The 26,954-nt window shown below is 43.9% G+C and overlaps 1 protein-coding gene across 4 annotated transcripts in view; it reads left to right on the top strand.

Moving 5' to 3' along the window:
• Positions 1–26,954, top strand: part of FANK1 (fibronectin type III and ankyrin repeat domains 1) — a 116,667-nt gene that overhangs the window by 88,084 nt on the left and 1,629 nt on the right. For 2 of the 4 annotated variants that reach the window (XM_036827794.1, XM_036827795.1), the window contains exons 2-6: positions 8,758–8,882; positions 15,547–15,628; positions 16,656–16,730; positions 21,003–21,068; positions 24,430–24,595. In XM_036827794.1, coding sequence (XP_036683689.1) covers positions 8,758–8,882; positions 15,547–15,628; positions 16,656–16,730; positions 21,003–21,068; positions 24,430–24,595 — 514 coding nt within the window. Of the gene's footprint in view, positions 1–1,181; positions 1,360–8,757; positions 8,883–15,546; positions 15,629–16,655; positions 16,731–21,002; positions 21,069–24,429; positions 24,596–25,384; positions 25,755–26,954 lie in introns of those variants that run through there. The other 2 variants (XM_036827796.1, XM_036827797.1) reach the window with 2 other exon arrangements.

Raw genomic sequence — 26,954 nt, 5'->3', positions numbered from 1 at the left:
TAAGTCATGGACCCAGCCCTCAAGGAATTTAAAATCTAGCAAGGGAGACAAAACTAACATGAAACAGAACAACTGGATGCAGAACAGCTCAGGTGCCTGCTGTGCCCCCTGCCATCTTTTACGGAAATGGGATATCCTGTATCCTGTTTTTTTCTCCACATTTTGATTCCTCCCTCAACAGTACCTTCTGGAAATCCTCGCAAGGCATCTGGCATAGAACTAATTTATTTTTAAAGCCTGTGTAATATTCCATGCTATGGACATATCATCATTTATTTGACTATTCTCTTATTAATGGGTCATCTCCTTTTCACTGTTAATGGCTAAAAAACTGTAACAGTTAATGTCCTCGTATATATGTCCCTGTGTGCTCAGATTTCTGCAGGAGAGTTTACCAAGAGTGGCATGATTGGAGGGGAGAATATATGTATTTTTAATTTTAATTGATAATGCCAGATTGCTTTCTAAAAAGGCTAGAAGTCATATTTCCCCACCACCAATGTATGAGTGTCCTCTCCTGACATTGTCACTTCTAACAGTTATATCTCTTTTTACGTGTCTGACAGTATATAAAGTTATATCTAATTATCATCATTTTCTACAGCCACTAGGGAATATAAATGCCTTTTTTGGACATTATGTTGGTTATTTTTGCTGTGTTGTCTACTGCTTGTCTTTTGCCTGATTGATATTATTAGCCTTTGGGTTTTTCCTTGGTTAGTTTGTAAGAGCTGTTTATATAGAACAGATATCAACACTTTGTCATCTGTGTTACAAATATTTGGACCAGCAGTATCATTTGTCTATTGGCTTTGTTTACCAGCCAGATCACTGAAGGATGATAGCAGCAAACTGAGTTTCTTCAGCTCAAAGAAAAATCTAAATAGTTCCATAAGTTAAGTAACCTTTTGGAAGGGTCCATGAGTAAAGTATGATGTCAATGGGTATGGTACAATCTGCTCGTTGACGAATGTGGTAACTCACTGCATCAGCTGAATTTTCTATCACTCATGCTTTTCTGATGTTCTTCAAGCCACAGGGAGGAATACTTACATGTGTGCCTGACGTATAGGAAAACACAGTTTGATTTTCAAGCAGCTCTAATGCACTCAGCTGATCTCTCTTCCTTATGGAAATAGAGTCCTGAAATACCGTATCTTTTTAAATTTTTATCTTTTTAGAAATCACACCATCCTCAAAGCCTCATCCACCTGTTGTGGGCAAAGTGACTCATCACAGCATTGAATTATACTGGGATCTGGAGAAGAAAGTCAAGCGGCAGGGACCCCAGGAGCAGTGGTTCAGGTTTTCTATTGAAGAAGAAGACCCCAAAATGCACACTTACGGTATCATTTATACGTAGGTGCAATGTTGACCTGCTTAACATTTTGCTTGGATTTCTTGATTAGCTGGAATGGTTTCTGTTGTCTCCAAGAAGACTCATTTTGAAATTGAAGGGATGAGTCAGCATCATTTGCATTCATTCTTTTCATGAGTGATGAATTTTGGAAAATAAGCGTGAGCAGTCGCTTTGAAATTAAACCTCCTAGACCTTTGAGAGCTCCTTAGGCTTCTGAAATATTCTAATGGTATATTTTAAAAATCCAAAACGTAGAGACAGAATCAAAGGAGAGTTGGATGAAATCAGATGAGGTTCCCCTCAGGCTGTTCTGTTCACAGATGTGACAACTTCCCGACCTCGGGTCACACCACTGTTCCCTTGTTAACTCTTTCCAACCAACCTGCTTCCTCTCTCAGCCTCCATCAGAACCTGTCTTTTTTGCCTTTTCCTTGAATGCATTTCCTTCTATTTTTATACAGCTGGTTCCTTTACACCATGCACATATCATATCAAATACTGGCCCCTCCTCAAAAGGCCACCCGAAGTAGCCATTCTTCCATCCAGCTGTCCTCTCTGCCATGACCTTGTTTCGTTTGCATTGTGAAACCTAGCTCTGCCGGAGTCGTTTTACTGTTTACTGTTCGTTTTCTGTCTCCCTACCAGCATCTAAACTCCACGAGAAGCAGGTAAGAGTCCTGCTTGCTTGAGGCTCTTTCCCCAGCTCCTGGACAGCGCCAGCACATAGGAGGCCCTCAAAATATTTGTTGTGTGAATAAATAAATGAATGCAACAGGAATAATCAAGAGGTCATTTTTTTTTTTTTCTTAGCCTTCACTTCAATCCTTATTTCTTCCTTTGACAGCTTTACTGCTTGCAAAATGACTTTGTGTTTTAGGAAGAAGACCGGAGATGGGATGCAGATACGTTTTTATATTAAACTTTTAATTTTGACATAATTGTAGCTTCACATCTGGCTGTGAGAAATAAAACAGAGAGATCCCAGGTACCTTTTACCATTTTCCCCGGTGGTAACATTACGGAAAACTGTAGGGCAATATCACAGCCGGCATCCTGGCACTGCTGCAGTCAGGGAACAGTTGCAGCGCTTTGCTGGACTTTTCTCCAGGTGGCATTGTGGTAAGGGTGCTGATGTGAGGGTACCTATGCAGGCTTCGACTGTTACCCGAACCATGGTATCCCTGCGATTTGATGAAGGATTCTTCGTACCTAGAAAGGAAAACATGCATTTACCTGAAATGTAGTTGCCATATGAAAATAATTCCTGGCCCGACTACTTGAAATGTTATTTTAATCACGTCATGTCATGTGTTATTCTCTGGTAAGTAGTTTCCACCCAAAAGCATGAATGATGGTATAACAAGTATTTCCGTGGAGAGAGAAAAAGGTATTTCATTTCGCCTGTTTCTCTTGCGCCACAAGCCATGCTTGGGCAGGTTAGGTGGGGCTGTCCTGGGTGCTCCTTTGTGTCTCCGTTTCTCCTTTGCTGGGTGATCAGCCATGTCCACTGGCCTCCAGCCTGTGTGTCTCTGTGCTGTCATGTTTTCCCCAGAGACCTGAGTGCTGTCCGGCCCGGGAACTCACCTGGATGGTTGCCTGGCATTGCAGAGCCAGCAGCGAGGCCTTCAGACCCCCAACTCTAAGTGAGGTTGTGAGGTGCTCACGTTCCCTCAGAGAATTAGCACAAACCTTGACACTAGGTGGCAGAGTTAGACTGTGTTAATCTTGACCTCTTCTCTCCATTATATCACTTTTCCCTAGGTGTATCGTTAAAACTAGCAAATGCCTTTCTTTGCAAGAGCGATTATCTAGACTATCTGACCCTGGGATTGTGGATTTAAGAACTTCGTTTTGACTTGTCAGTTTCTGTTCATCTTCTCCAACAGCCAGTCTTGAATCAGTGCTGTTGTCTTTGACGTGGGCTCTCCTCACAGCCAGTTATATCTAGTTTTCATGAGCTTTCCCTTTGCACATCCCTTCTATGCTTTCCCTTGTTAGATTGTGGCATTTCCCCTACTAGGATGCAAGTAGGATCTGTTTTCTGACTAGTCATTGCTGAATCCCCAGGTCCTACAACCGTCCAGCTTATTTGCTGATTGAATGAATTGGCCATATCCCTCTTTTCTTGCCCTCTATCCCTTCCTTCTATCTTGCTAGGTTAATTTTCTTTTTAATCTTCCTTTTGTCAGATTGTCTTCGATGGGTTTCCATTGCTTGAAGAATGAAGGTCCAACTCCTTACACTAACATCTGATGCTTTTCACAGTTTGCCCACAACCTGCCTTTCTTGCTGTTTCTTATTTCTGGGCATAAACCTTCCGACGAAATCTGCTTTACTGTCCTTTGAGTATGCCTTGACTTCTCCTGCATGTGTGTTCAGCTGTTTTCTCTGTTCAGACAAATCTCCCCTGCTCCATCCTTTCTTCCACCCAAGTCAGATTCTGCCTCGACTGAGAAGCTCCCTTTACTATCCTATTATCTACCCCTCTAAATTCCTGTGATAATTGGTACCCTTATCATGCATTTCATTCATTCAGTCAGCACCTACTATGTGCAACACACTGTTTTGGATGCCGGGGATACAGCACTAGACAAACAGACAAAAATTCCTCCCTCGTGATGAGGAAGACAAACGATAAATAAGATACATAAGTAAAAATATAGTGTGTCAGATGGTGGTTAAGTACCAAGTGGAAAGCAGAGGAGAGTAGTTGGGGGCTTGGAGTGGAGGTGAAGAAGGCTTCACTGAGAAGGTAACATCTGTGTAAAGAAGCAAGCGAGGGGTATCTGGAGCCTCGTGAGTATCTGGAAGAACATTCCAGGCAGAAGACACAGCAGGCAAAAGTGTCTGGAGGTGGGATCGTGCCTGGCGTTCCAGAAACACTGAGGAGTGAAGTGAATGAGTAATGGGATGGGGCCAGTGTGGGGACGGGTCTTGGGGGCTGTCACTCTGTGAGGTGAGAAGCCACTGGACACTGATAAACTGGGGAGGAGTGTGGTGCTTATGCTACATGAGGGTCACTCTGCCTGCTGAGTGGAGGACAGGCTGTGAGGAGGGAAGGCGGCCAGAGCAGGGAGGACTAATTAGGAAGCTTCTGCAATAACTTAGGTGGGAGATAACAGAACACAGTGTGAAAAGTGGTGAAATCAAGGCTTTTTAAGACAGATTTGAGGAATTTGCTGGTGCACCAGATACGGGATGTGAGAGAAAGAGGGTAGCCAAGGGGCCATCAGTAGACATCTCAGGATCCGGCCCCATTGGGCTGCAGGAAGCAGCAGCTCCAGAAGCTCAGTGGCTCCCAACGGCAGCAACGTATTTCCCACACGGAACACCCGTGGTGTGTCGCCAGGCTGGTGGAGTGGCCTCTGCCTGAACGTGGCTAGTCATGGTGCCAGCAGAGGCAGAGATCGGGGCTCCCCGTTTCTTGAAACTTCCACCTGGAATGACACACTGCACCTCTGTTTATACTTCATTGCTCAGAGCAAGTCCCGCCACGTCTGAGCTCAACAGCACTGGGATATAGAATCCTTGGGGGAGGGCACCAAGTACCTGTGAACAAAATCCAGTCTTCCACGGGTGGCACCAAGGTTTTGGCCTGAGCAGCTCAAACCACGGAGACTCGGGATGGAGCGGGAGCTCACTTGGGGACGATCAGAAAGCTGGGGGTGGAACATAGTGGGAGAAGAGAAGTCTGGGAACTGAGTCTCTGGGCATTTCCGTACTTACTTTGTTATGTTTCATGTTTGCTCAGCTCTTGCATCAGATATTTGCTTTGGCTGATAACAGAAATAACGGTATGCTTTATACTTTGATATATTTCCTCTACTGGAAATAGAACTTGGAAAAGTTCTAAGATTGCTTCATCCTTTGAGCTACCATGCCTGGGCCGTGTAAAAAAGTGCATGTCCAGATGTTCGATACACAGCTGCTCTGAGACGTCCCTGTGTCTATGCTGCAGTCGGTGTCACCCCTGTGTCTGCATTGTAGTCGTGGAGGACCCCAGTGGGCAGCTGTGTCTCTGGTCCTTTCCGTGGGGCCACCTTTACTGATGCTGTGAGAGCCTCCAGCCTCCAATCGCTGTGCCCAGTGGCATCTGTTTTCTAAGACAGTTCTGTAATTTATCTTTCCAGGGGTTATGAAGGTGCTGTTTGCTTCATGGTGATCTTGTGATGTTTAGCACCATTGGATTTTACTGGGGGCACTTTTATTTTGGTCTAAAACTATGTTAAGTCTTTGCCACCTGGCAATTAAATTCCACTGAGGTTTGAGCATTGTAGTCTCACTGAGCTCCTAAAGATCTTTTCAGATGCCACAAATTGAGGGCTCAGTTTCTATGATTCAAATAGCTATAGTTATGCACCTCTGCTCACGTAACAATAAAACCCACCGACTCACAAGATTACTTTGTGCCAAGCTGATATATTTTAGTTTATTGTTGTTGTTGTTATTTTTTTTTAGATCATGCAGTTTTTCTGAACATTTATCTTGGTTTCAGAGCTTTTTCTTTCATGGTAAATATATTTGTATATAGTTTTTAACACTTATGTGTTTTTGGCTTCTTAAGGCTGTCGGTATCATTTCCTAATTGTCTTTATTATAGTTTCTTTGTTGTTGGTACATGATGTATCAGTTATCTATTGCTGCGTAACAAACTGTCCCAAACTTAGTGGTTTTGCTCAAAGTGTAAAATACTCACATGCTTACTCATGATCCTACAATTTGGGCAGCGTGGGGAAGGCAAGTCTCTGTTCCACGTGGTCTTGGCTGGTGCAGCTCTTTTGGGGCTGAAGGATCCAAGTGGTGTCACTCATGTGTCTGATGCCTCTGCTGGGGCAGTGGGGACAGTGGGTGGCTGACCGGGCTCCTGTGTTTTCCTTCATTGTCTGGCATCTTCCAGTGACTCTCACCAGGCAACCTCTCCCTCCAGTGGGGAAGTTGAACATCTTTACATGGCAACTGGCTTCCAAGGGAGCAAGAGCAGAAGCTACCAGGCATGTTAAAGCTGGGCCCAGAATTGCACAGCATCCCTTCGCCACATCCCATCCTATTTAAGGGGAGAGGAATTTGACTCTTAACGGTGGGAAGAGTACGTGCACCTGCAGGATGGGAGGGGTAGCTAGAGGCCACTTTGACTGACTTGGCTTCTTTAGGTGGAGAGAAATATGCTTCAAGGAAAGGTAGTCTCAGTGAAGAGGGCTGCGTCCACCCTCGAAGGGCAGGAGAACACAGACGAAGGTCAGAAGGGCCTCAACGTCCCCCGCCCCCCCCACACCACCTTTTTCTTGGCTCGGTTAGAGCTCCGCCCAAGAAGTCATTTAGGTTTTGGTGCCTGGAGTAACTTGTGATGCAGAAAAGGGGGATCTCCGAGTATTCTGGACTTCATTTCAGCTTAAAATTTTACGTTTTGGATAATCGACAAAGGGAGAGAAACACAAAGGGCAAAGGGTCTTTGGAAATCATTTCCTATTTTCAAACATGGTCCTCTAGGTCTCTGAGCTGAGACTCCTCTCAGGAGCGCAGATCCAGACCTGTCTGATCGCCCGGTGCTAGATTTTTCTGTCAGTTACCCTTTGCTCTCACCTAACCATTCATCCCCCTGGGATTCCTTGTCTTTCCAATCCTTGTGGCTTTCTCAGACTGCCTGGGTCCTTCCTTCCCCTGCCTATCCTCCTGTCTGTTCTGGAAGTTGCTTGCCCCATGTCTCACTTTACATCAGATGCCTCTCTGCTAAGGACATGCTTTGGGGCCCCCTCTCCCCTCACTCCTCACGGTAGAGGAATTACTTGTCTGATGGGTGAGTTTGGGAGATAGAAGGCCTTCTGGGTCGTCTTAAACTATCCTGAAGGGTTCTCCTCCCCCTGGAGCAATGGTGGGCTTGGCTCTCTATGCACTGGGCACTGTGCCTGCATCTTTGGGGAGACATTGCTTTTCCAGTGGGTTTATCAGTAATGATGGCAACTCCAGCACTGTCATTTCAGCCTGATGCAGCTGTCACCCCTCACTGTCCTGGACTGCCCCTGTTCTTGCACCCATCAGCAAGAGTTGACAGATGCATCTCGGCCGTGAACTGGTCCAGGGCTGCGTCCCCAGCCCGGCCCAGCACCTCCCAGGTAGTGGGCACTAGATGGGTTTGGTGAGTTGCATGGAAAGGAATTGATGTATAACTATTTAGGTAGCACATCAACATTTTTGAAAGATTAGTTGTGAACCCCAAAGTATGATTCTGGCCTCTGTACAAGTCTGCTGAGAATGAAGGGAAAGTTATAGACAGAAAATGGGAAAAAAGATGGTAAACTTGGCATCCGAGGGGCTGTGGAGAGTGTCCTGAAGGGAGGAGGGCAGGGCCTGGGCTCGATGTGGAAGCAGGAAAGAAGAAAAGAGCTGGAGATAGTACATCCTCACCCCCTCTCCGCCCGCCCTGCACACACACAGATCAAGTCTTTGAGGTGTAAGGAAAGAAAGATTTAGATGAAGGCTTTGAAAAGAGATACATGGAATTTAATCAGATGCTAATGAAGGTTTTTGGCAGCAAAGGGGAGCTGAGATTTTGGGACTGTTGGGATAGACATACAACTCCTTGGACCTTTGGAGACCTGGTATCCTAGAAAGTGTGGCAAGTCAAAACCAGACCCCCAGGCCCTGCTTCACGGGCAGAGGGCCAGGGTCTCGGCACCTTCACTGGGTCTCAGCGTCTCCTGAGCCGGCAGCACTGCCCGCCTGCGTTTCCTGGTGCTCGTTTTTCAGCTCCAAACGATCCGACTCAAGTCTTTCTGCCTGGAGGGCTGCAGATTTCCATCGCAGCCTCTACTCAGTTTTCTGTTCTCCAAGCATTCAGTACCTGCTTCCCACAAACGTTTTCCTAGGTGAACCTGACCGTGTGGTGTGATAGAGTCATTTCTGTGCTGCCCACCTCCCCAGCTGCCCCGGGGGCTCTGAGCAGTCACGCCCTCTCCCTGCAGTGGGATTTTGCCTGCAGTAGGTACACAGCGGCGCCCATCCACCCGAAGACCCCACCCAGCAATCATGTATGTGCTACTTGGACTGCTGAGCTTAGCTTTCAATTGTGAAACTTTGCCATATGAGGACAAAAAAAAAACAAAAAACATGGGTTAATGTGACTATTTCTCCAAAGTACAAAATCGCGAGCCAGCTGTGTGTCAGCCCTGGGGGAGGGGGTTGCGGCATCGAGGGCACCTGCCGGGCAGGGGTGGACGCCTGTCCTGTCCTTCGTGCTCAGGAGTTCAGCCCAGGGTGAGAGACGGACAGCCACCAAGGTCAGCTCTGTACCGGGGGTAGACAGTGCTCAGAAATCCCTTCCACCTGCTCTTCTAATACCTTTCAGAGGACGCTGCCCCGATTACCTGGTGTCATCATCACGTGTGTCTCCTCCCGTCTAGGGGATACGCGACTAAGCATGTTGTGGAAGGTCTGGACCCACGGACCCTGTACAGGTTTCGACTGAAGGTCACCAGCCCCTCCGGAGAGCATGAGTACAGCCCGGTGGTCTCAGTATCTACGACCAGTGAGTATGCAGAACTCGAAACTCATTTATCTAAAGGTGACAAGCAATGTGAAGGTGAAGGTCTTCTGCTTTCTGCTTGGCCTTACTGGAAGCAGAAACCGTTCCATTTTTAAGCGCTGTGATAACATTGTTCACTGGCCGGGCCTGGCCGTCGCATAAGGGAAGTCTAATTATGCTTGAACAAATGCAAGAGCTGTTTTTGTGCCAGCACTTCCCTGGGAGGGCACGTTCAGAAAAAAAGGATGGAGTCACCTTTCTCAGGAAACGGGCCAGAGGGGTGCGGGCCGACCAAGGGTTCCCACGCGGAGAAACAGGCTGCCCCCCGGGCGACCTCAGCTGAGAGGTCCACTCAGCGTTTCGTCCCTTTTGGACAGCTTCAGTGTATCCGTCAAGACTTGACACAGAAGTCTGATCCCTGGGAACCTGTGGGTGAGGAACAGTGAACAGTGCTGCTTCTGTCCACAGGACGCGGGGAGGGGACCCACACAGAGGTGGGGGACAGAGGCCGCATCCTTTGCCCAGGGCAGATCTAAGGGTGCAAATATTTTCTGGGATCAGTATTTTCCTTCTTTTTTTTTTTTTAAGATTTTTTGTTTTTAATTAATTTATTTTTGGTTGCATTGGGTCTTCGTTGCTGTGCACGGGCTTTCTCTAGTTGTGGCGAGTGGGGGCTGCTCTTCCTTGTGGTGCGCGGGCTTCTCACTGAGGTGGCTTCTCGTTGCGGAGCACAGGCTCTAGGCGTGTGGGCTTCAGGAGTTGTGGCACGCGGGCTCAATAGTTGTGGCTCGCAGGCTCTAGAGCGCAGGCTCAGTAGTTGTGGAGCACGGGCTTAGTTGCCTCGCGGCACGTGGGATCTTCCCGGACCAGGGATCGAACGCGTGTCCCCTGCATTGGCAGGCAGATTCTTGACCACCGTGCCACCAGGGAAGTCCCTGTGATTGGTATTTTAAAACATTTTGAAGGTGTGTGTGTATGAAGTCCCATCTTTGAACTAGAATATTGTGAAGATTAAAACGGTCAGAAGTGTTTTTCACTTCTGAAAATATCCACCCACTGAAAATACAGACAGATCTTTTTTTGATTGCACAAAGGGAGTTAAACATTATTTAAAATTTTTGTGAGTTAAACATTATTTTAAAATTTCAGTCAATGTAGCATTTGGCCTGTATACATATATTTTCTGTGACTTTCAGTTGTGTCCTTTAGGCATTTACTGATGGACATTTTTGTGCAGATGAAAGGTAATTCAGATTTTGAGTTGGTTCATAACATCTTCCGTTGCAAACAAGGCATTAGGGGATTGGATCTCAGTTTAGCAAACCGAGAATTCAGTTAAAGCTGAGGGTGGTGATGCCATATACACCCCCCAAACAGTGCTCAGCTGGCCGTGGAGAAATAGAGTTTCAGAGGAGACTTTTGACGTGAAATGGTCGATTCCAGAGATGCAGGTCAGGAAAGAGGGCTTGGCCCTGAATCTGGTGAGGGTGAAAGCATTTGCTTTTCTATGGGAGATATTGAGCTCCTAGAGTTTTTAGGGGCAAGAAAAGAAGGCAGAGCAGCAGACCATGCCTTACTTCTTTGTGTGTTGAGGGAAGGCACAGAGAAGGGAGGAGAGGGGGCAGGAGAAACCTGGGCAAAGGGAGCCCAGCGTGTGGAAAGAGACTCTGGAGGGCGCTCCTCCAGGCCGCCGTTCGGCTCCCTCCCGTCCTCCCTCACCCCCAGCCAGTGCTGCCCTCCTCGGGCTCTGCCCCTGCATTCTGGGGTGCCCGCCCTCCCCACCGCTGGGCCTACCGAGCCCACTCCGGGGCAGAGCTCTGTTCCAGGCCATTCCTCGTGTGGCTTCCCCTTGTTTGCCCTGCAGTCTGCTCCTCCCCGGCACAGAGCAGTGTCTCTCCACCTCTAGTAACGCTCCTTGCCTCTTATTTTACGTATTCGTTCATCTTCTTTGTCTTCCACCTACCGTGCGTGCTGCTGAGGGGCCAGGGTGATGGGTCAGTCATGTCTAGTTATAGAAGATCCTTAAGAAACGGTTGGATGGATGGCGAACGAAAAGCCCCCAGTCTGTACTGGGGGGAGGAGGAGCTCTGATTGGCTCAGCTTGCCTTCCTGTCTCTCGGGAGATGGCTCTGGTTCCCACTGGCTGGGGAGAGGCCCCCTGAACCTGCCAGGTGAGGGTGAAGTGGGCATAGAGCCCATTGCGGTAGGCGGCCCCTAGGATCCTTAGTACCACGTCACAGCCAGGGCAGGGGCTCCTGGGCCTTTGGCCAGAGGTTACATGGAGCCGGCACCCTCCGGAGCTCTTCTGGGAGGGCAGAGAGCATCACAGCGCTCGGTCTGTCAGCTGGCAAGGGTGGTGCCTGCAGGCCAGGTGTGCCTTCTCCTTGCTGAGCTGGCTTCTGAGAGGCAGCCGTGGAAACTTGGTCCAGTGGTCCAAGGCCTTTGTCACTGCAGTCCGTGGCTTCCGTGGCTCATCAGACAAGACCTCCTGTGGGGACGAGGGTGCGCTGGAGATGAGGATCCTGGTGATGCCCTGGGAGCCGAGTGTCAGGTCACAGCACACGTGCCTGCAGCCAGGATGCGCTCGCAACCTCAGGACGCTCTCCTGGGTGGGAAGGATCAGGTAACCCTTCCTTCTGGCTGGCTGCTGCTTCCTTAGGCTGTCGCTGTTATAATATCCAAAGCAGACACTCTTAAGGAGGCAGATCATGCTAAACAAAGAATTAAAAATGTGCACATTATATAAAACAAGTGAAAATGCTTCTGTGGGTTGATAATTTGCATTCGGTTTGAAAGTGCTTTAATGAATCACAAAAGCGTGTACTTTGAATAAAGGATGCTCAGGCTTTTTCTTCCCCCCCCCCAGGTAAAGTACATGAGACTCTTGTTTAAATGAGGCAGCGTGCAATTTTAATCAGTTGGGCCCTTAAAAAGAAAGGAAAACAGCTGCTGCTTGTTAATTGGCAAATATTTTTTGCCAATGAGCTCATCATTTATTCACTGTTTTTAATAGAGACTTAAATTCCACCAAGAAAGGTGTTATCACCACATTTTAATATCTGTCGGGACATCTGCAGCTACATGACCCTCTTGCAGAGCATGAGCAGTGGGGTCCCGAAGACCTCTCTGTCCCCTTCCTGCTCCTATAGCCAGGCGTCCCCTCCCGGGGTCCTGCTCGACGACGGGCGTCCTCACCACGGGGCAGCATCAGTTCCATATTTGTAATAATGGTGACACCCGGGTAAACATTAGAACAGCAAACCCACAAAGGCAAAGCCTGCCTTTTTCATATCCCATTGCACTTGCCGATAAGCAGTCCCTTGGGCCAGGCCCACGAGGTCTTGAAGGATTCGGGGGCGGAGGACCGGAACATTCTGCCCCCCCTGGAACATTCTGCCCCCCACCGGAACGTCCTCTCTGTTCTTCATGACTCCCGCCTAAAGTGGGAGTAGAAAGAACTGCTCTGCCCTGCAGACAAGAGCCTCTGCACTTCTTTTCTGTTCCCTGTCAAATTCCTGTAACCTGTGAGACTCTGTCGTGCCTCGGTTGATCCCTCTCTGGGCTGGCGGTCGTCCTCAGTGCCTCGTTGCCTTCCTGGCAGGGGTCTGAGAGGGTTAATGAGTTAATGCTGAGAAAGAGCTTTCATGCCCCAATGATAGTTATTGCTGGAACTCAGCAAGCAGGGAATGATGAACAATTATGTTGTTTTCCTTCTCTTCCGTGACATGTCCCTTTGATCTCAGAATAAGCTGGGAGGGCGCTGATCTCCCAGAAACTGGAATAGGCAATACATTTATTGAAATTATATCATAATATCAAGATACACTGGTCTCTGCTATGCACGGTCCTCAAGCTTCTAAGCACGAAATGAACTTATTCTGTTTTCTGATATTTGCACGCTGCAGAGCTCCCTGGGTAGGATGGGAAGTGCCCATACTGGGAGAGCCATGCTGGGCAGGTAAGAGGGATGATGTGGACAGAGGTGGTCAGGGCGTAATGTGCCGGGTGCTGCGTGTGCTTTTAGAGCTTTCCCTCAAATCCCAAGAAGTTAGCACTTTTACGAACCTTTCTGAGCTTTAGGCCTCCCCTTGCACTTCGCACTTTGCAGGGGCTGGGGGCTCATGTGTGTGTATTTAAGATGTCTGCTTGTATACAGAATTTAGTAAGAGTGGAAGCATAGAATGGATTGGTCAGCTACCTCGACATCTAGTAAGCCCTAAACGAAGGAGTGTGGCCTTTCGGAAGACCTCCGTTCGAGCTCTGATGTCACCCCCTCCTATCTGGGTGACCTTGGACAACTCACTCAGCCTTTCTGGCCCTGTTTTGTGGTCTGAAGGAGATTAAAAGCATCATGTGACATTCTAGAGACAGCTTAGTGAATAGGATCTAGTTAGGATTCCAGACTTTAAAATTCAGTAGAGATAGGATGAGCTTCCTATGCTCTTTTAGATGATTCTGTGCAAATCACTTATTTTGGTGTTTTTAGTGGCAGTTGACATTTGAGAGTCACAGAAGTAGGGGCCGTTTGGTGGGATAATGGAGACTTTCCCACCACACCATCCTTCTCCTCCTTTCTGGGAAGCGAGAGGGAAGAGGAACTTTCCATGGGTTTCATTTGCCCACTAAAGTATGAGTCATGTTAAGTCTGTATGACTCTAGTGCAGGGATTCTCAGCGTCTGTGTGGTCGGTGACGGGGGCTGCCCTGTGTCTGTAGGATGTTTAAAGGTATCCCTGGCCTCCAGCCACTAGATGCCAGTAGTACCAATCCTTAAGCTGTGACAACCAAAAATGTCACTAGACTTTACCAAATGTCCTCCAGGGGGCAAAACTCTGCCCCCTCCCATAGCCCCTCGTGAAAGACATGACCTCCCTCAGAAGGCCAGGGACTGCCGTGGGCCTTGTCCTCTGGTGGGTTATCATGATACATTTATTTAGAGGCTTTTGGTCTAAAACTATGTGTGGAATGATGAAAAGGAAGTATAATATAGCTAAGACATCTTGAGGAGATTGGCAAGCTCAAGCAGACAAAATTGTTATTTCAAAACAGTTTTAACTTGGCTTGAATTTATTTTTACCAGAACAGAAGAAAAGGGTATCAGCTAAAGGTCACTCTGACAGGGATCCCTTCATTCTTCTGCCCCACTGTTTCCCGGTTTGTACTTTGTCCAGCGGAAAATCCTCCAAGGAAACCAGGAGAAAATCGGCTCCTGTGCCTGGGAACTGACGTCCCAGAGTTTTTCCACCACGAAGAGCAGGGCTAGGAATTTTACTTCCCAGCTGGCTGCGATGGCCGGGGACCTCTGCGGGCCAGCCTGTAAGAGGGAGGTTAAGGGGTGGGGTGAGCCCCAGGGGGTAGTCTGGGGTGCGGTGGGAGGATAGGGTGGAGGGGATGTTTCCTCTCAGGGTTGAGAATAGTAACAGCTGAAAGTGGGCCCTGTAGTGTGAAGGGCAAGAGAGGGACATGTGTGTCTCATTCTCTCTGGGGCTCCCACTGTCAAGACTAGGCATGTAAGGTATACATGAACCTTTGTTGGGGGGCACGGGTTTGGTCCCTGGTCGGGGAATTAAGATCCCACATGGTGCAGCCAAAAAACCCCACCACAAACAAAAAACGAAACAAATTTGTTGAATAAATGAATGAGCCCTTTTGAGACGGCTGAAGCCAGGGATTATCAGCTCAATGCCTGTGAAGGCTGGTAGGGTGCTAAGTGTGGGAGGGGCCTGGGCACCAGGCAGGAGAGAAAGGTGGGCTGCCCGGGACCAGGGCAGCTGCCACTCTGTTACTATCACCTTGACAACAGATACTTACGACGTACAGGTGCTAGTCTAGCACTTCACTTGTATTATTTCATTTAAACTTAATCCTAATCATCAAAAAAGTCAGAACGTCATGGGAGGTGAACCAAATGAAGCCATGAAACAAACATCCTGATGGACGGGCTTCTTTCACTTGGTCCTGAGCTCACGCACTGCTCATTTTTGGACTTCCGCCCCATTCTCTTCCACGAGGAGTCGATGCACGAAGGGCTGCCCCTCTTCCCATTGTTCCTTTACTGTTTCTCAGAATCCCTCGCCTGCTCTTCTCCACTTGGCAGGCTCGCTCCCACAATCAGGCTTTCTCACAATGTTCCACCTCTCTGGGTATGAGCCCTTCTGCCTCCACAAGCTCACAGGAGGCAAGGCCAACGTGAATGTTATGTTCTCGGGAAGGACTGAAATTGTGGATTTCCAATGTTAAAGCAATCTGTCTTGTTTCGTTTGTTGTTCACATAGTTTAGTGACTCCTTGGCAAACAAAGCCAGCACAGCGTGACAATGGTGGAGCTTTCCCTTGCTCGTAAGACACATTTATTATGTCTTATGAAATCTGAAAGGATTATTTTCAAATATCAAAATAACATCCACACAGCGGTACTTTTATAACTTGAAAATGTCCCAAGCCTTTAGGACAATCTAAATGTTCTTCTCTTAATATGTGAAAACAAGGTCTATTTTCAGTAAAAGGAGGAGTGGAGAGTATGTCATGTAAGAGATACTCAGCGGAATTGCCAAGTGCCTTCTTGAAGGTGAACATGAACTTCCACTCGAGGCCACAGGAGGAACAGAGCTGGAATGAACCTTCTTTCATTATATTTTGGATGACTGCTTTCCAATCTACTTTCTTCAGGAGAACCCATAAGTAGTGAACACTTGCATAGAGCTGTCAACGTGAACGATGAAGATTTGCTGCTTCGAATACTACAAGGAGGGTGAGAGAGCTCTGCCTTTTAAAAACTTAAATTTTTTTTTTTAAATGCCCAGCAAGTGTTTAGAAATGCGTTCATGCAGCTTAACTTTATTTCCCTAAAATTCCCCACGGCTTTGGCTCCAAAATTGATCTCAGGTGACTGGTGTGAGTGCAGCACGGCTCATAAAGATGACCGTAGACACAGCCCCGTGTAAATGGGATATTTTGTCATTATTTAATGAACATTGAAAACAGACATGATGAGTCTGGGTGTCATATATTCTTCCCAGAAATAACTTATGACTCTAGGTTATATGCCGTAGCATTTAGGCAAATTTTGCCCCTAAATGCCCACCCACATCTAATTCCTGATGAAATTAAGGAATCACTAAATCAGCTGTTTCTAACTCAAAAGGCTGATAAAACCCTAGAGGGGAAATGTTGAATACAGTTGCCGCCAATGAGATACTTGAAGCTGTCTCCCAAATGAAAACAGGACAATGTTATCTAGATCGTTTTTGGATTGATAGTTTTGAGTGCCTTAGAAGACAAGTCATGTGTGAATTGAGGCTCTGTAAGTAGGAGAAGGTTCCCGAAAAACGCCACAGCTTCTAAGCTGCTATTTAAGAACTGGGCTTTCTTCTCTGAGCAACAGTGCTTTATGCCCAGTGGGTGCAATGGGGGCCAGGCTCGTGTTGGGTGGAGCTGAGAGCCTGCAGTGAAGCCACTGTGTCCCCCGCTGGTTTAGAGGGGCCGTGCTCGTCATAGAGGATTTTAGCAGATTATGTAATGGTTCTGAATTGAAGGAAATGCCTACTTTAAGTGAAATTACAGCAATTTCCTCTTCTTTCCTTGTGAATTTGAATCCTTTAAAATATTAGGCAGGGCAGTCTAAGACAACAAAAACTTAATGGCGCAGAAGGAACTGGAATTTTCAGGAAAATGAACCGTTTTAACCACCTGTGCCCTGAAAGAGAAGTCAGCTGTGAATCTGCAGGGAGCCGTGTGGGCACGTTCATCTCTTTTTTTCCCTCTGTGTTTCCCCCAAGCAACGTGAAGGTTGATGTTCCCAATAAGTTTGGCTTTACCGCTCTGATGGTCGCTGCCCAGAGAGGATACAGCAGGTATGGCGCTCTGCATCCCTTAGGGAGGGGTTGAGCCCCTCGCTTCTCCCAAAGGCTCCTCTCAGGACGGGGATGGGAGGGGAAGGGCCGTGGGGGGGGGAACCCAGCTTCAGTTCTCTTTCCAAAACTGAGCCATGTAGGGGCTGAACAGAAGCTCAGCTGCTTTTATCATAAAGTCACACAACATGCAGGAGAGGGTATAAAAACGTATAATCACGTGATAAGGAAGAGACATAGCCATCTTAATCACATTTTGCAAGGTATTTTATATGTCCTGGGAAAACTGGTTATTGGAATGTGAATTTCCTTTTTTTTTTTTTTTTGTTCACACACACACACTGTATTTTATTTTTACAAGAGATAAATAGACTGACACCAAGCATTGTACATGGATGACCACAACAAAAGCAACAATGATTGCAATTACCAAACACGAAACACACTCATACTATGTCATAATATTGACATTCAGTCCGGTAATCCTCCACTGTAACAGCTCCTTTACTTTGCAGTGAAAATTGATTTGTATATTCTTTGCCTCTGAGTCCTTGTGGGATTTTTTTTTTTTTTAATTCAAACAGAAAGTCACAAAAATTATACTCATCCTCATCAGTTCACTCAGTCCCATGTAATTAATTTTTTTTTTCATCTTGATCTTTTGTTAGCACTATTATGAATTCATCAGTTTTCCATTAGAGTTCTGAAACTGCTTATTCATTCAGTTCAGCAGTACAGTTACCAGAAACCTGTACTTGTCAGAGTCTTTTCCATGAATTTCTTGAAGATGAAACCCTTTTATAGGAACATTTTTGCAAAAGCATCAGAGTACACCCAGAACTGTCTGTAAATGACAAAAGACTTAAAAATGACCATGGTTAAAGATTTGATGAAAGTTCATAATAATGCAGTTGACAAGAAAATTAGTTATTTCTGAGATATACATTTTAAAGTAATAACTAGGATTATGACTTATAACATTATACCAGAACATATAAGATCTTTAGAAATTTCATGTACTGTCTGAAACATTTATATTAACATATTTCCATACAAATAACCCAATGAAAGTTTAGTATTAGTTGTTTTGTTTGTTTGTTTTTTCATACTGCAGGTTCTTATTAGTCATCAGTTTTATACACATCAGTGTATACATGTCAATCCCAATCGCCCAATTCAGCACACCACCATCCCCACCCCACTGCAGTTTTCCCCTCTTGGTGTCCGTATGTCTGTTCTCTACATCTGTGTCTCAACTTCTGCCCTGCAAACCGGCTCACCTGTACCATTTTTCTAGGTTCCACGTACATGCGTTAATATACAATATTTGTTTTTCTCTTTCTGACTTACTTCACTCTGTATGACAGTCTCTAGATCCATCCACATCTCAACAAATGACTCAATTTTGTTCCTTTTTATGGCTGAGTAATATTCCATTGTATATATGTACCACATCTTCTTTATCCATTCGTCTGTTGATGGGCATTAGGTTGCTTCCATGACCTGGCTATTGTAAATAGTGCTGCAGGGAACATTCGGGTGCATGTGTCTTTTTGAATTACGGTTTTCTCTGGGTATATGCCCAGTAGTGGGATTTCTGGGTCATATGGTAATTCTATTTTTAGTTTTTTAAGGAACCTCCATATTGTTCTCCATAGTGGCTGTATAAATTTACATTCCCACCAACAGTGCAAGAGGGTTCCCTTTTCTCCACACCCTCTCCAGCATTTGTTGTTTGTAGATTTTCTGATGATGCCCATTCTAACTGGTGTGAGGTGATACCTCATTGTAGTTTTGATTTGCATTTCTCTAATAATTAGTGCTGTTGAGCATCTTTTCATGTGCTTCTTGGCCGTCTGTATGTCTTCTTTGGAGAAATGTCTGTTTAGGTCTTCTGCCCATTTTTGGATTGGGGTGTTTGTTTCTTTAATATTGAGCTGAATGAGCTGTTTATATATTTTGGAGATTAATCCTTTGTCCGTTGATTCGTTTGCAAATATTTTCTCCCATTCTGAGGGTTGTCTTTTCATCTTGTTTATGGTTTCCTTTGCTGTGCAAAAGCTTTGAAGTTTCATTAGGTCCCATTTGTTTATTTTGGTTTTTATTTCCATTACTCTAGGAGGTGGATCAAAAAAGATCTTGCTGTGATTGATGTCAAAGAGTGTTCTTCCTATGTTTTCCTCTAAGAGTTTTATAGTGTCCAGTCTTACATTTAGGTCTCTAATCCATTTTGAGTTTATTTTTGTGTATGGTGTTAGGGAGTGTTCTCATTTCATTCTTTTACATGTAGCTGTCCAGTTTTCCCAGCACCACTTATTGAAGAGACTGTCTTTTCTCCATTGTATATCTTTGCCTCCTTTGTCATAGATTAGTTGACCATAGGTGCGTGGGTTTATCTTTGGGCTTTCTATCTTGTTCCATTGATCTATGTTTCTGTTTTTGTGCCAGTACCATATTGTCTTGATTACTGTAGCTTTGTAGTATAGTCTGAAGTCAGGGAGTCTGATTCCTCCAGCTCCGTTTTTTTCCCTCAAGACTACTTTGGCTATTCGGGGTCTTTTGTGTCTCCATACAAATTTTAAGATGATTTGTTCTAGCTCCATAAAGAATGCCATTGGTAATTTGATAGGGATTGCGTTGAATCTGTAGATTGCTTTGGGTAGTATAGTCATTTTCACAATGTTGAGTCTTCCAATCCAAGAACATGGTATATCTCTCCATCTGTTGGTATCATCTTTCATTTCTTTCATCAGTGTCTTATAGTTTTCTGCATACAGGTCTTTTGTCTCCCTAGGTAGGTTTATTCCTAGGTATTTTATTCTTTTTGTTGCAATGGTAAATGGGAGTGTTTCCTTAATTTCTCTTTCAGATTTTTCATCATTAGTGTATAGGAATGCAAGAGATTTCTGTGCAAATCCTGCAACTTTACCATATTCATTAATTAGCTCTAGCAGTTTTCTGGTGGCAGTTTTAGGATTCTCTATGTATAGTATCATGTCATCTGCAAACAGTGACAGTTTTACTTCTTCTTTTCCAATTTGTATTCCTTTTATTTCTTTTTCTTCTCTGATTGCCGTGGCTAGGACTTCCAGAACTATGTTGAATGATCGTGGTGAGAGTGGACATCCTTGTCTCGTTCCTGATCTTAGAGGAAATGCTTTCAGTTTTTCACCATTGAGAATGATGTTTGCTGTGGGTTTGCCATATATGGCCTTTATTATGTTGAGGTAGGTTCCCTCTATGCCCACTTTCTGGAGAGTTTTTATCATAAATGGGTGTTGAATTTTGTCAAAAGCTTTTTCTGCATCTATTGAGATGATCATATGGTTTTTCTTCTTCAATTTTTTAATATGGTGTATCACATTGATTGATTTGCGTATATTGAAGAATCCTTGCATCCCTGGGATAAATCCCTCTTGATCGTGGTGTATGATCCTTTTAATGTGTTGTTGGATTCTGTTTGCTAGTATTTTGTTGAGGATTTTTGCATCTATATTCATCAGTGGTATTGGTCTGTAATTTTCTTTTTTTGTAGTGTCTTTGTCTGGTTTTGGTATCAGGGTGATGGTTACCTCATAGAATGAGTTTGGGAGTGTTCCTCCCTCTGCAATTTTTTGGAAGAGTTTGAGGAAGATGGGTGTTAGCTCTTCTCTAAATGTTTGATAGAATTCGCCTGTGAAGCCATCTGGTCCTGGACTTTTGTTTGTTGGGAGATTTTAAATCACAGTTTCTTTAAAAAAAGAAAGGGGAGGGATATTCCTTCTAGAAAACAAATTTCCCTGATAGGTTGCTCAGATATAATTTCCACTGACACAATCTATTTTCTCTACTCCTCACGGAGATACACATAAATACTAAGAGCTTATTTTTTCCAACATGTTTATATTTTAACTACTAAAATGCCATTTTTAAAGAAATAGAAATGGATTTTCATTAGATTCTACCATTTGAAAATGTATTTCCAATGGTCATTAAAGTGAGAGTGAGTTAGTTTCATAGTCTAATTTGTTTCATGTGGTATAGTTTTTTGTTTTCAATGAATAATTCACGTAAAGGGTAAAAACTTGTTTGTTTGTTTGTTTTTTTTTTGGTGTGGAGAGGCAGTTTTCTGGTTTAGTAATGCTCTGTCTTTAAAGCCAGCTGTCTCTGAAGATGGAGAAGAGAGAGTTGCCAGGACAGGTCTTAAATATAGAGTTGTTCATTTTTACTGGGTTATCGCGGGTTCCTATTCATCAAAGCTGCTTATCCAGCGACTCTGAAATTTGTCTTGTTTAGGCTTGTGAAAATCCTCGTTTCTAACGGCACAGATGTGAATCTGCAGAATGGAAGTGGCAAGGACAGGTAGGTATGAAACATGCCCTGGACTGTTCCCATACTTGTGTTACTAGGCTTGGGGTTTTGATTTACGCAAATATTTTCTTGTTTCTTTTGACAGTACTGAGAGGTGATAGGTCTCAAAGGAACGATGGCAACTCAAAAACTGGCTTATTCACTTGTCCACTTATTCTTCCGTTCAACAGGGTATTTTGGGGGATATCCATTATAATGCGTCTGCCTTCCCTAGCTTGAGCTCAGCAGACACTAAGCACTCAGTAAGTGATAGTTATTGAAGCAGTTTTCTCCAGCCGGGTGCTGGGCATTTTGTTGTAAGTGCCTGTGGCACTTTGTACCTCCCTAAGGGCTCTCATTGCATTTCGCCTGACTCTGTTAACTAGAAGTCTTAGATGTTTCCAAGGAAGCAAAAGGCATTCACAAAGATACAACCCAATTACTTCCCTGAGGTGAAAGGGCTGAGTGCCTTGCAGGAGAAGTTTGTGGAAAGAACATGATACTTGGAAACTTGTTCTTACAATGATGAGAGAATGTTTTAGAAAGACATAAAAATAATCACTAATCTAGTAATTAAGTTTAATTAATTAATTCAAATCAACCAATATTTATTGAATGACTACCACATGCCAGGCTCTGTGCTTGGCACTTGGGTAGAACAGTGAATAAAATGCAAAGCCTTTGCTCAGGGAGCTTATAGTCACGTGATGTATGCCGATCAAAGGTTTATGCACTGCAAACTAGTATGTAAGGAGTAGCTACAAAACACTGATCAAATACGGTAGGCCACAAAGAGAACATCAATTTCTAAAATCAGAAAACCTACCTACCACGCTCTCTGGACATAGTGCAGCAATAGATTTTAGTAACATTGAAAAAAATCACTTCTAAGTTTAAACAGTAGTTTTTCAAATAACTCAGGTAGTTTTGGAACTAAGCCATCAATTCAAGAAGTTTGAAAAAATAATAGTTCCATTTTAAAAAGGAAAAAGAAAAACTTGAGAGGGATGAAAGAGAAGAATGTTTGAAAAGTAGAAATTGTTTATAAAATAAAGATTGTTGAGAAATGTAAGAGCTACCTCTTAAACAGAAGTTACACAATAAAATGGACCAATTTTGTAAATCTCAGAGGAAAGAAAAAATTAGAAATCTGAAAGGATTCATAACAGTATAGAGCAAATTTAAGCATGAAAAGAAAGTGGTACATTTGCATCTAAAATAGATTTGATCAAATCATTGAAATGGGTACTTTTTTAGAGAAAATTTAAACTATCAAAATCGACTCAAGAAGTAGAACATCCAAAATAACCAATATCCATACAAGAAATTAGAAAATTTATTAAAAGATCACTTCCAAAATAGGTTCTGTGGTTTGTCTGTTCTACCAATGAGCTTGTTCAGATTTTCTAGGTACTGATAATAACCTTGAACTTTTCCACAGCAGAGAGGAAGCTGGAAAGCTACAGAGGATAGCCTTATTGATAAAATCTGATAAAAAGAAAGCTATTTGTACATCTTTATGTGAAGACATTTATGTATCTCTTCCATCCTAGCTAAGGGATCATGCCAGGAGGGTAAGGATGTCTAGATTAGGAAATTTCTTTTTTTTTTTTTAAGATTTTAATTAATTAATTAATTATGTATTTATTTTTGGCTGTGTTGGGTCTTCGTTTCTGTGTGAGGGCTTTCTCTAGTTGCGGCAAGCGGGGGCCACTCTTCATCGCGGTGTGCGGGCCTCTCACTATCGTGGCCTCTCTTGTTGTGGAGCACAGGCTCCAGACGCGCAGGCTCAGTAGTTGTGGCGCACAGGCTTAGTTGCTCCGCGGCATGTGGGATCTTCCCAGACCAGGGCTTGAACCCGTGTCCCCTGCATTGGCAGGCAGATTCTCAACCACTGTGCCACCAGGGAAGCCCCCAGGAAATTTCTTAATATAATACTTCCCATCAGTAGACTGAAGGTGAAAACCTGTGTGTGTGTAACTGGTCCTCTGTCTCTTTTTTTATTTAAAAAATTGTTTCTTATAGCAATGACTTTTGAGGAGATGGGATCAATTATCTTAGAGGATGCCCTATGTTCTTGATCTGCTCAGTTGTCTCCTAGGTGTGAAGGAGGCATTTAACTTGTTCATTATTTCCCATAAAGTTAAAATTAGGTTTAAAGGCTTGATTGGATTCAGGTTAACATTTTTAGCAAGAGCACTTCAGAGCTGGTGTTGTGACTTCAGTTTGCCTCTGTCAGGCCTGTGATGCAGGTTGCCCCGCAGTTGGTGATTCTAGTTTTGATCCTTTGGTGAGGGTGCAACAACTAAATCTTTCCTTTGTAAAGATATAGCTTCCCATTGCAATTAGAAAATAATCTATGGGTTAGAAATCTAGTACAGTGTGAATATCCTGTTCTCCATTAAACTTTCATCCAAAAATTTTAGCATCTACTATGATCCTTGCCTGAATCAATTATTTAATTGGGACTTGCCAAAAAGTGATTTTCTAATTCCATGATTCCTCCTTTATTTATTAGCTGTGTAGTCTTCTGTTAACAAGAGCTTTCCCTCATCAACTGGGGATGGACTACATTGTATTCTATAAAGACAACATAAATGTTTATTTAAGTACCAATATTTAGAGTAAGGAATTGGTTTAATAGTTATCTCTAATAGTGTCCAATGAGATTTATTTCTTTTTCTTTTTTGAATATCATCATGGACTGGTAGATGTTTTTAAATCCAACATTTTACTCAATTACAGTGATTATTCATTTTTTGGAGGTATAATTCACATACCCTAAAATTCATTCTGCTACAATGTACAATTCAGCATTTAAAAATATATGAAGTCTATTTATCTCTTGTAAAAATAAAATACAGTGTGTGTGTGTGAAAAAAAAATATGAACAAAGTTGTATAACCACCGTCACTATATAAATCCAGAGGATTTTCATCAACACAGAAAGAAGCCCTATATTCATTAGCAGTCGCTTACCATCTCCTCCTTCCAGCTTGAGCGACCACTAACCTGCTAGTTCTGTCTCTATGGATTTGTCTATTCTGGACATTTCATATAAATGAAATCATACTATGTGGCCTTTTGTGTCTGGCTGCTTTTATTTAGCGTAATGTTTTAAGGTTCATCTACATTGTAGCATATATCAGTACTTCATTTCCTTTTTATGGCCAAATTATATTCCATTGTATGGATATACCACAATGTGTCTATCTATCAGTTGATAGACACATGCATTTTATGTGAATGATTTTCATGGCTTTTCCACCCAAATTAGGATTTCTCTCTTAGGTTTAAGCCAGGGAGGGTAAATGTAGACCTGAGTGTGGAGACCGCACTTATAGCCAAATGCTTCTTCTGCTGTGTGTTGCAGTCTAATGCTTGCCTGCTACGCAGGACACCTAGATGTTGTGAAATACCTCCGAAGACACGGTGCTTCTTGGGACACTAGAGACCTAGGAGGCTGTACAGCTCTGCACTGGGCTGCAGATGGAGGCCACTGCAATGTGATTGAGTGGATGATAAAGGACGGCTGTGAGGTACGGATTGTCCTCGTTAACTACACACATACAGTTAAGAACCTAAATGCTGTTCCATAGGGTTTAGGACAAGCAGGGCCTTATGTGGATGTCTTTTGAGTTGTTGAACCTAGAAATGCTGGAGAAAATTCTCTGACTTATGAGCAAGAAAGTTCCTGAAGCCTTGGAAAAAAAAGATCATTATAGAATTGTTATGATAGTGAGGCTTCAGATTGTCATGGAGGTTCATCTCATGTGGGGGAAGAAGAAACAGTGCTGAATCCAGAGCTGGACCTGATGCTTCTTCTACTTTGTTTATTCCTTTGTTCATTCCCTATGCCAACAAAGCTTGATGGTGCCTCTATAACACACCAGATAATGTCATAGGTGCTGGACACACCAAGATGTTCAGAACTCTTACAGCCATAGTGCTGCTTATTGCTTTTAGAATTAGATTATTTTTATTCTTGGTTTGCTTTAAAGATTAGTCATTAAAAAAAACTTCCAAAGAGCAAACACTATATCAAGAATAGAGCATTCCAGCTCTCGTGTCTTTGCTTTGAAGCAGGCATTTTGGTTTGCTTCTGGTTTCATGTCATCAGAAAGCACAAATTCTACTTGGCAAATAGAAGTAGAGTTGTTTGGACTTCTACAGATATTTGAAGATGGGCAAATAGAATTAGCTCAATTAGGGTAACTGCTGATACCTTTGAAAACTTTAGTTCAAGATTTCAAAGAAGTTAAATAAAAATTTCAGGGCATGGAAATAAGGAATGATGAACAAAATTCTCTCCTAATTGTGATTGCCAGATGGTGTAGACTACTGAGAAGGTTAAACTGATGACCTGGAAAATAAACTCGAATGGAGAAGAGTTATGTCTCCCGGAAGATGTCTGTAGATTTGTCCTAGTTTGTCTCTGAAGTGTGATTGAGCAAAAAAGCAAGGCTTAAGTTGTGGGATCTCACTGGTTCCTGCTGCTGCTTTTAGAGGGCTGAGAAGAGGGCCCCTTGAAGGAAGAGCCTCAGTCAAGATAAATCCCTTTTATTACATTTCTTGTTTTGTTTTAGAGACACGCACAAAAGGTCAGAAGGACCAGCCTGCGCGCCTTGGTGGTTCGGGCCCACACCTGCCTTGGGTGGTAGTGATAGCCGCATTCCTCTTGTTTGGTTTATGATGAATTCTGCTCATGCTTTGGACCCAGTAAAAGTCTGTAGCTGAAAATGAAGTTTGACCTTTGCTGAAAGAAGGGCAGGTCTCTACCATCAACATTTAAATCCTGGAATTTTGGAAGTGTAGGCTCTCTGGTCTTTAGTTATGGACACACTCATTTGGGGTGAATTCCATCTTTTTCTGTAGCACTGGAACTCCATAAATGTGTCCACAGAAGACTTCTGTGTGGCTGGCAGGTGATGTCAACACGAGTCCCTCTCTGTTCTTGGCAGGTGATTGATCTGATGCTTTGGAAGATGGTTGGATCTGGGAGCAAAGTGGGGCATTGTCACCCTCTTCTCGAATCGAATGATCTATACTGAGAGCGAGTTACTTGCATGGGGGAAGCATTTCTACATTTAATGAGCCATGTGACCTCAGGGAAGGTATTCGACTTCTCTGAGATTTGGTTTAAACATTTGTAAACCAAGAATAAAAATAGCTATCCCTGTTTAACCCCTCAGGACCAAAAGAGAAAATGTGTGTGGAAGTGCATTGAAAATGCATAAAGTACCTTGTAGTACGAGGTGGTTATTTTATAATTATTTAAATATAATGGAGTTTGCTGCCCAAAGGTTATTTGTTATTTGCAAGAGGAAGAGCTGCACATCTTAACGGTGTTGCAGTGGCTAATCTCATACACACAAATCACCTGCAAGGTCCTAAGCCCCTACTGGCAGTTCTTCGTTTGTTATTCCGGTCTGACGCTTCATACTAAAGCTGCAGATAGCTCTGAGTAATTCTTCTGTAAGTAATTCTTCTGAATTAGACCTGTGTGTGCATTCCATGCATCCGTCTGTGCACACGTGTATATGTCTACTTCAGAACCACTCTTCATGGGTGGATGAGGCCTTCGTTGGGATTGGAGGAGGCAGTATCTACATTTTATCATTCTAGAATATGTCTTAAAAAGCATGACATTGAAGGATCTTAATGTCGGGCAGATTATTAGAAATGGCCCATCTTACTACCAGGCAAACTACATTTTGGACAAGGCATTAGGTTGGCTAACTTTTCAGACTGGATTTCATGTAAGAGATCTGGTTGCTTTGTATTTACTCCAGCTGTAGTTCTCCTGCTTAAAATGAATACCTATTGGTAAGGATCAGGGTGGGTGTTTATATTACTGTCTTGTTCCAGAAGGGATTTAAAGCCACTTACAAAAGACAC

The sequence above is a fragment of the Balaenoptera musculus genome, chromosome 16 (assembly GCF_009873245.2).
Source record: "Balaenoptera musculus isolate JJ_BM4_2016_0621 chromosome 16, mBalMus1.pri.v3, whole genome shotgun sequence".
NCBI lineage: Eukaryota > Metazoa > Chordata > Mammalia > Artiodactyla > Balaenopteridae > Balaenoptera > Balaenoptera musculus.
The sequence above is the reverse complement of the archived record's forward strand: the minus strand, read 5'-3'. Positions and strand labels throughout refer to the sequence as shown.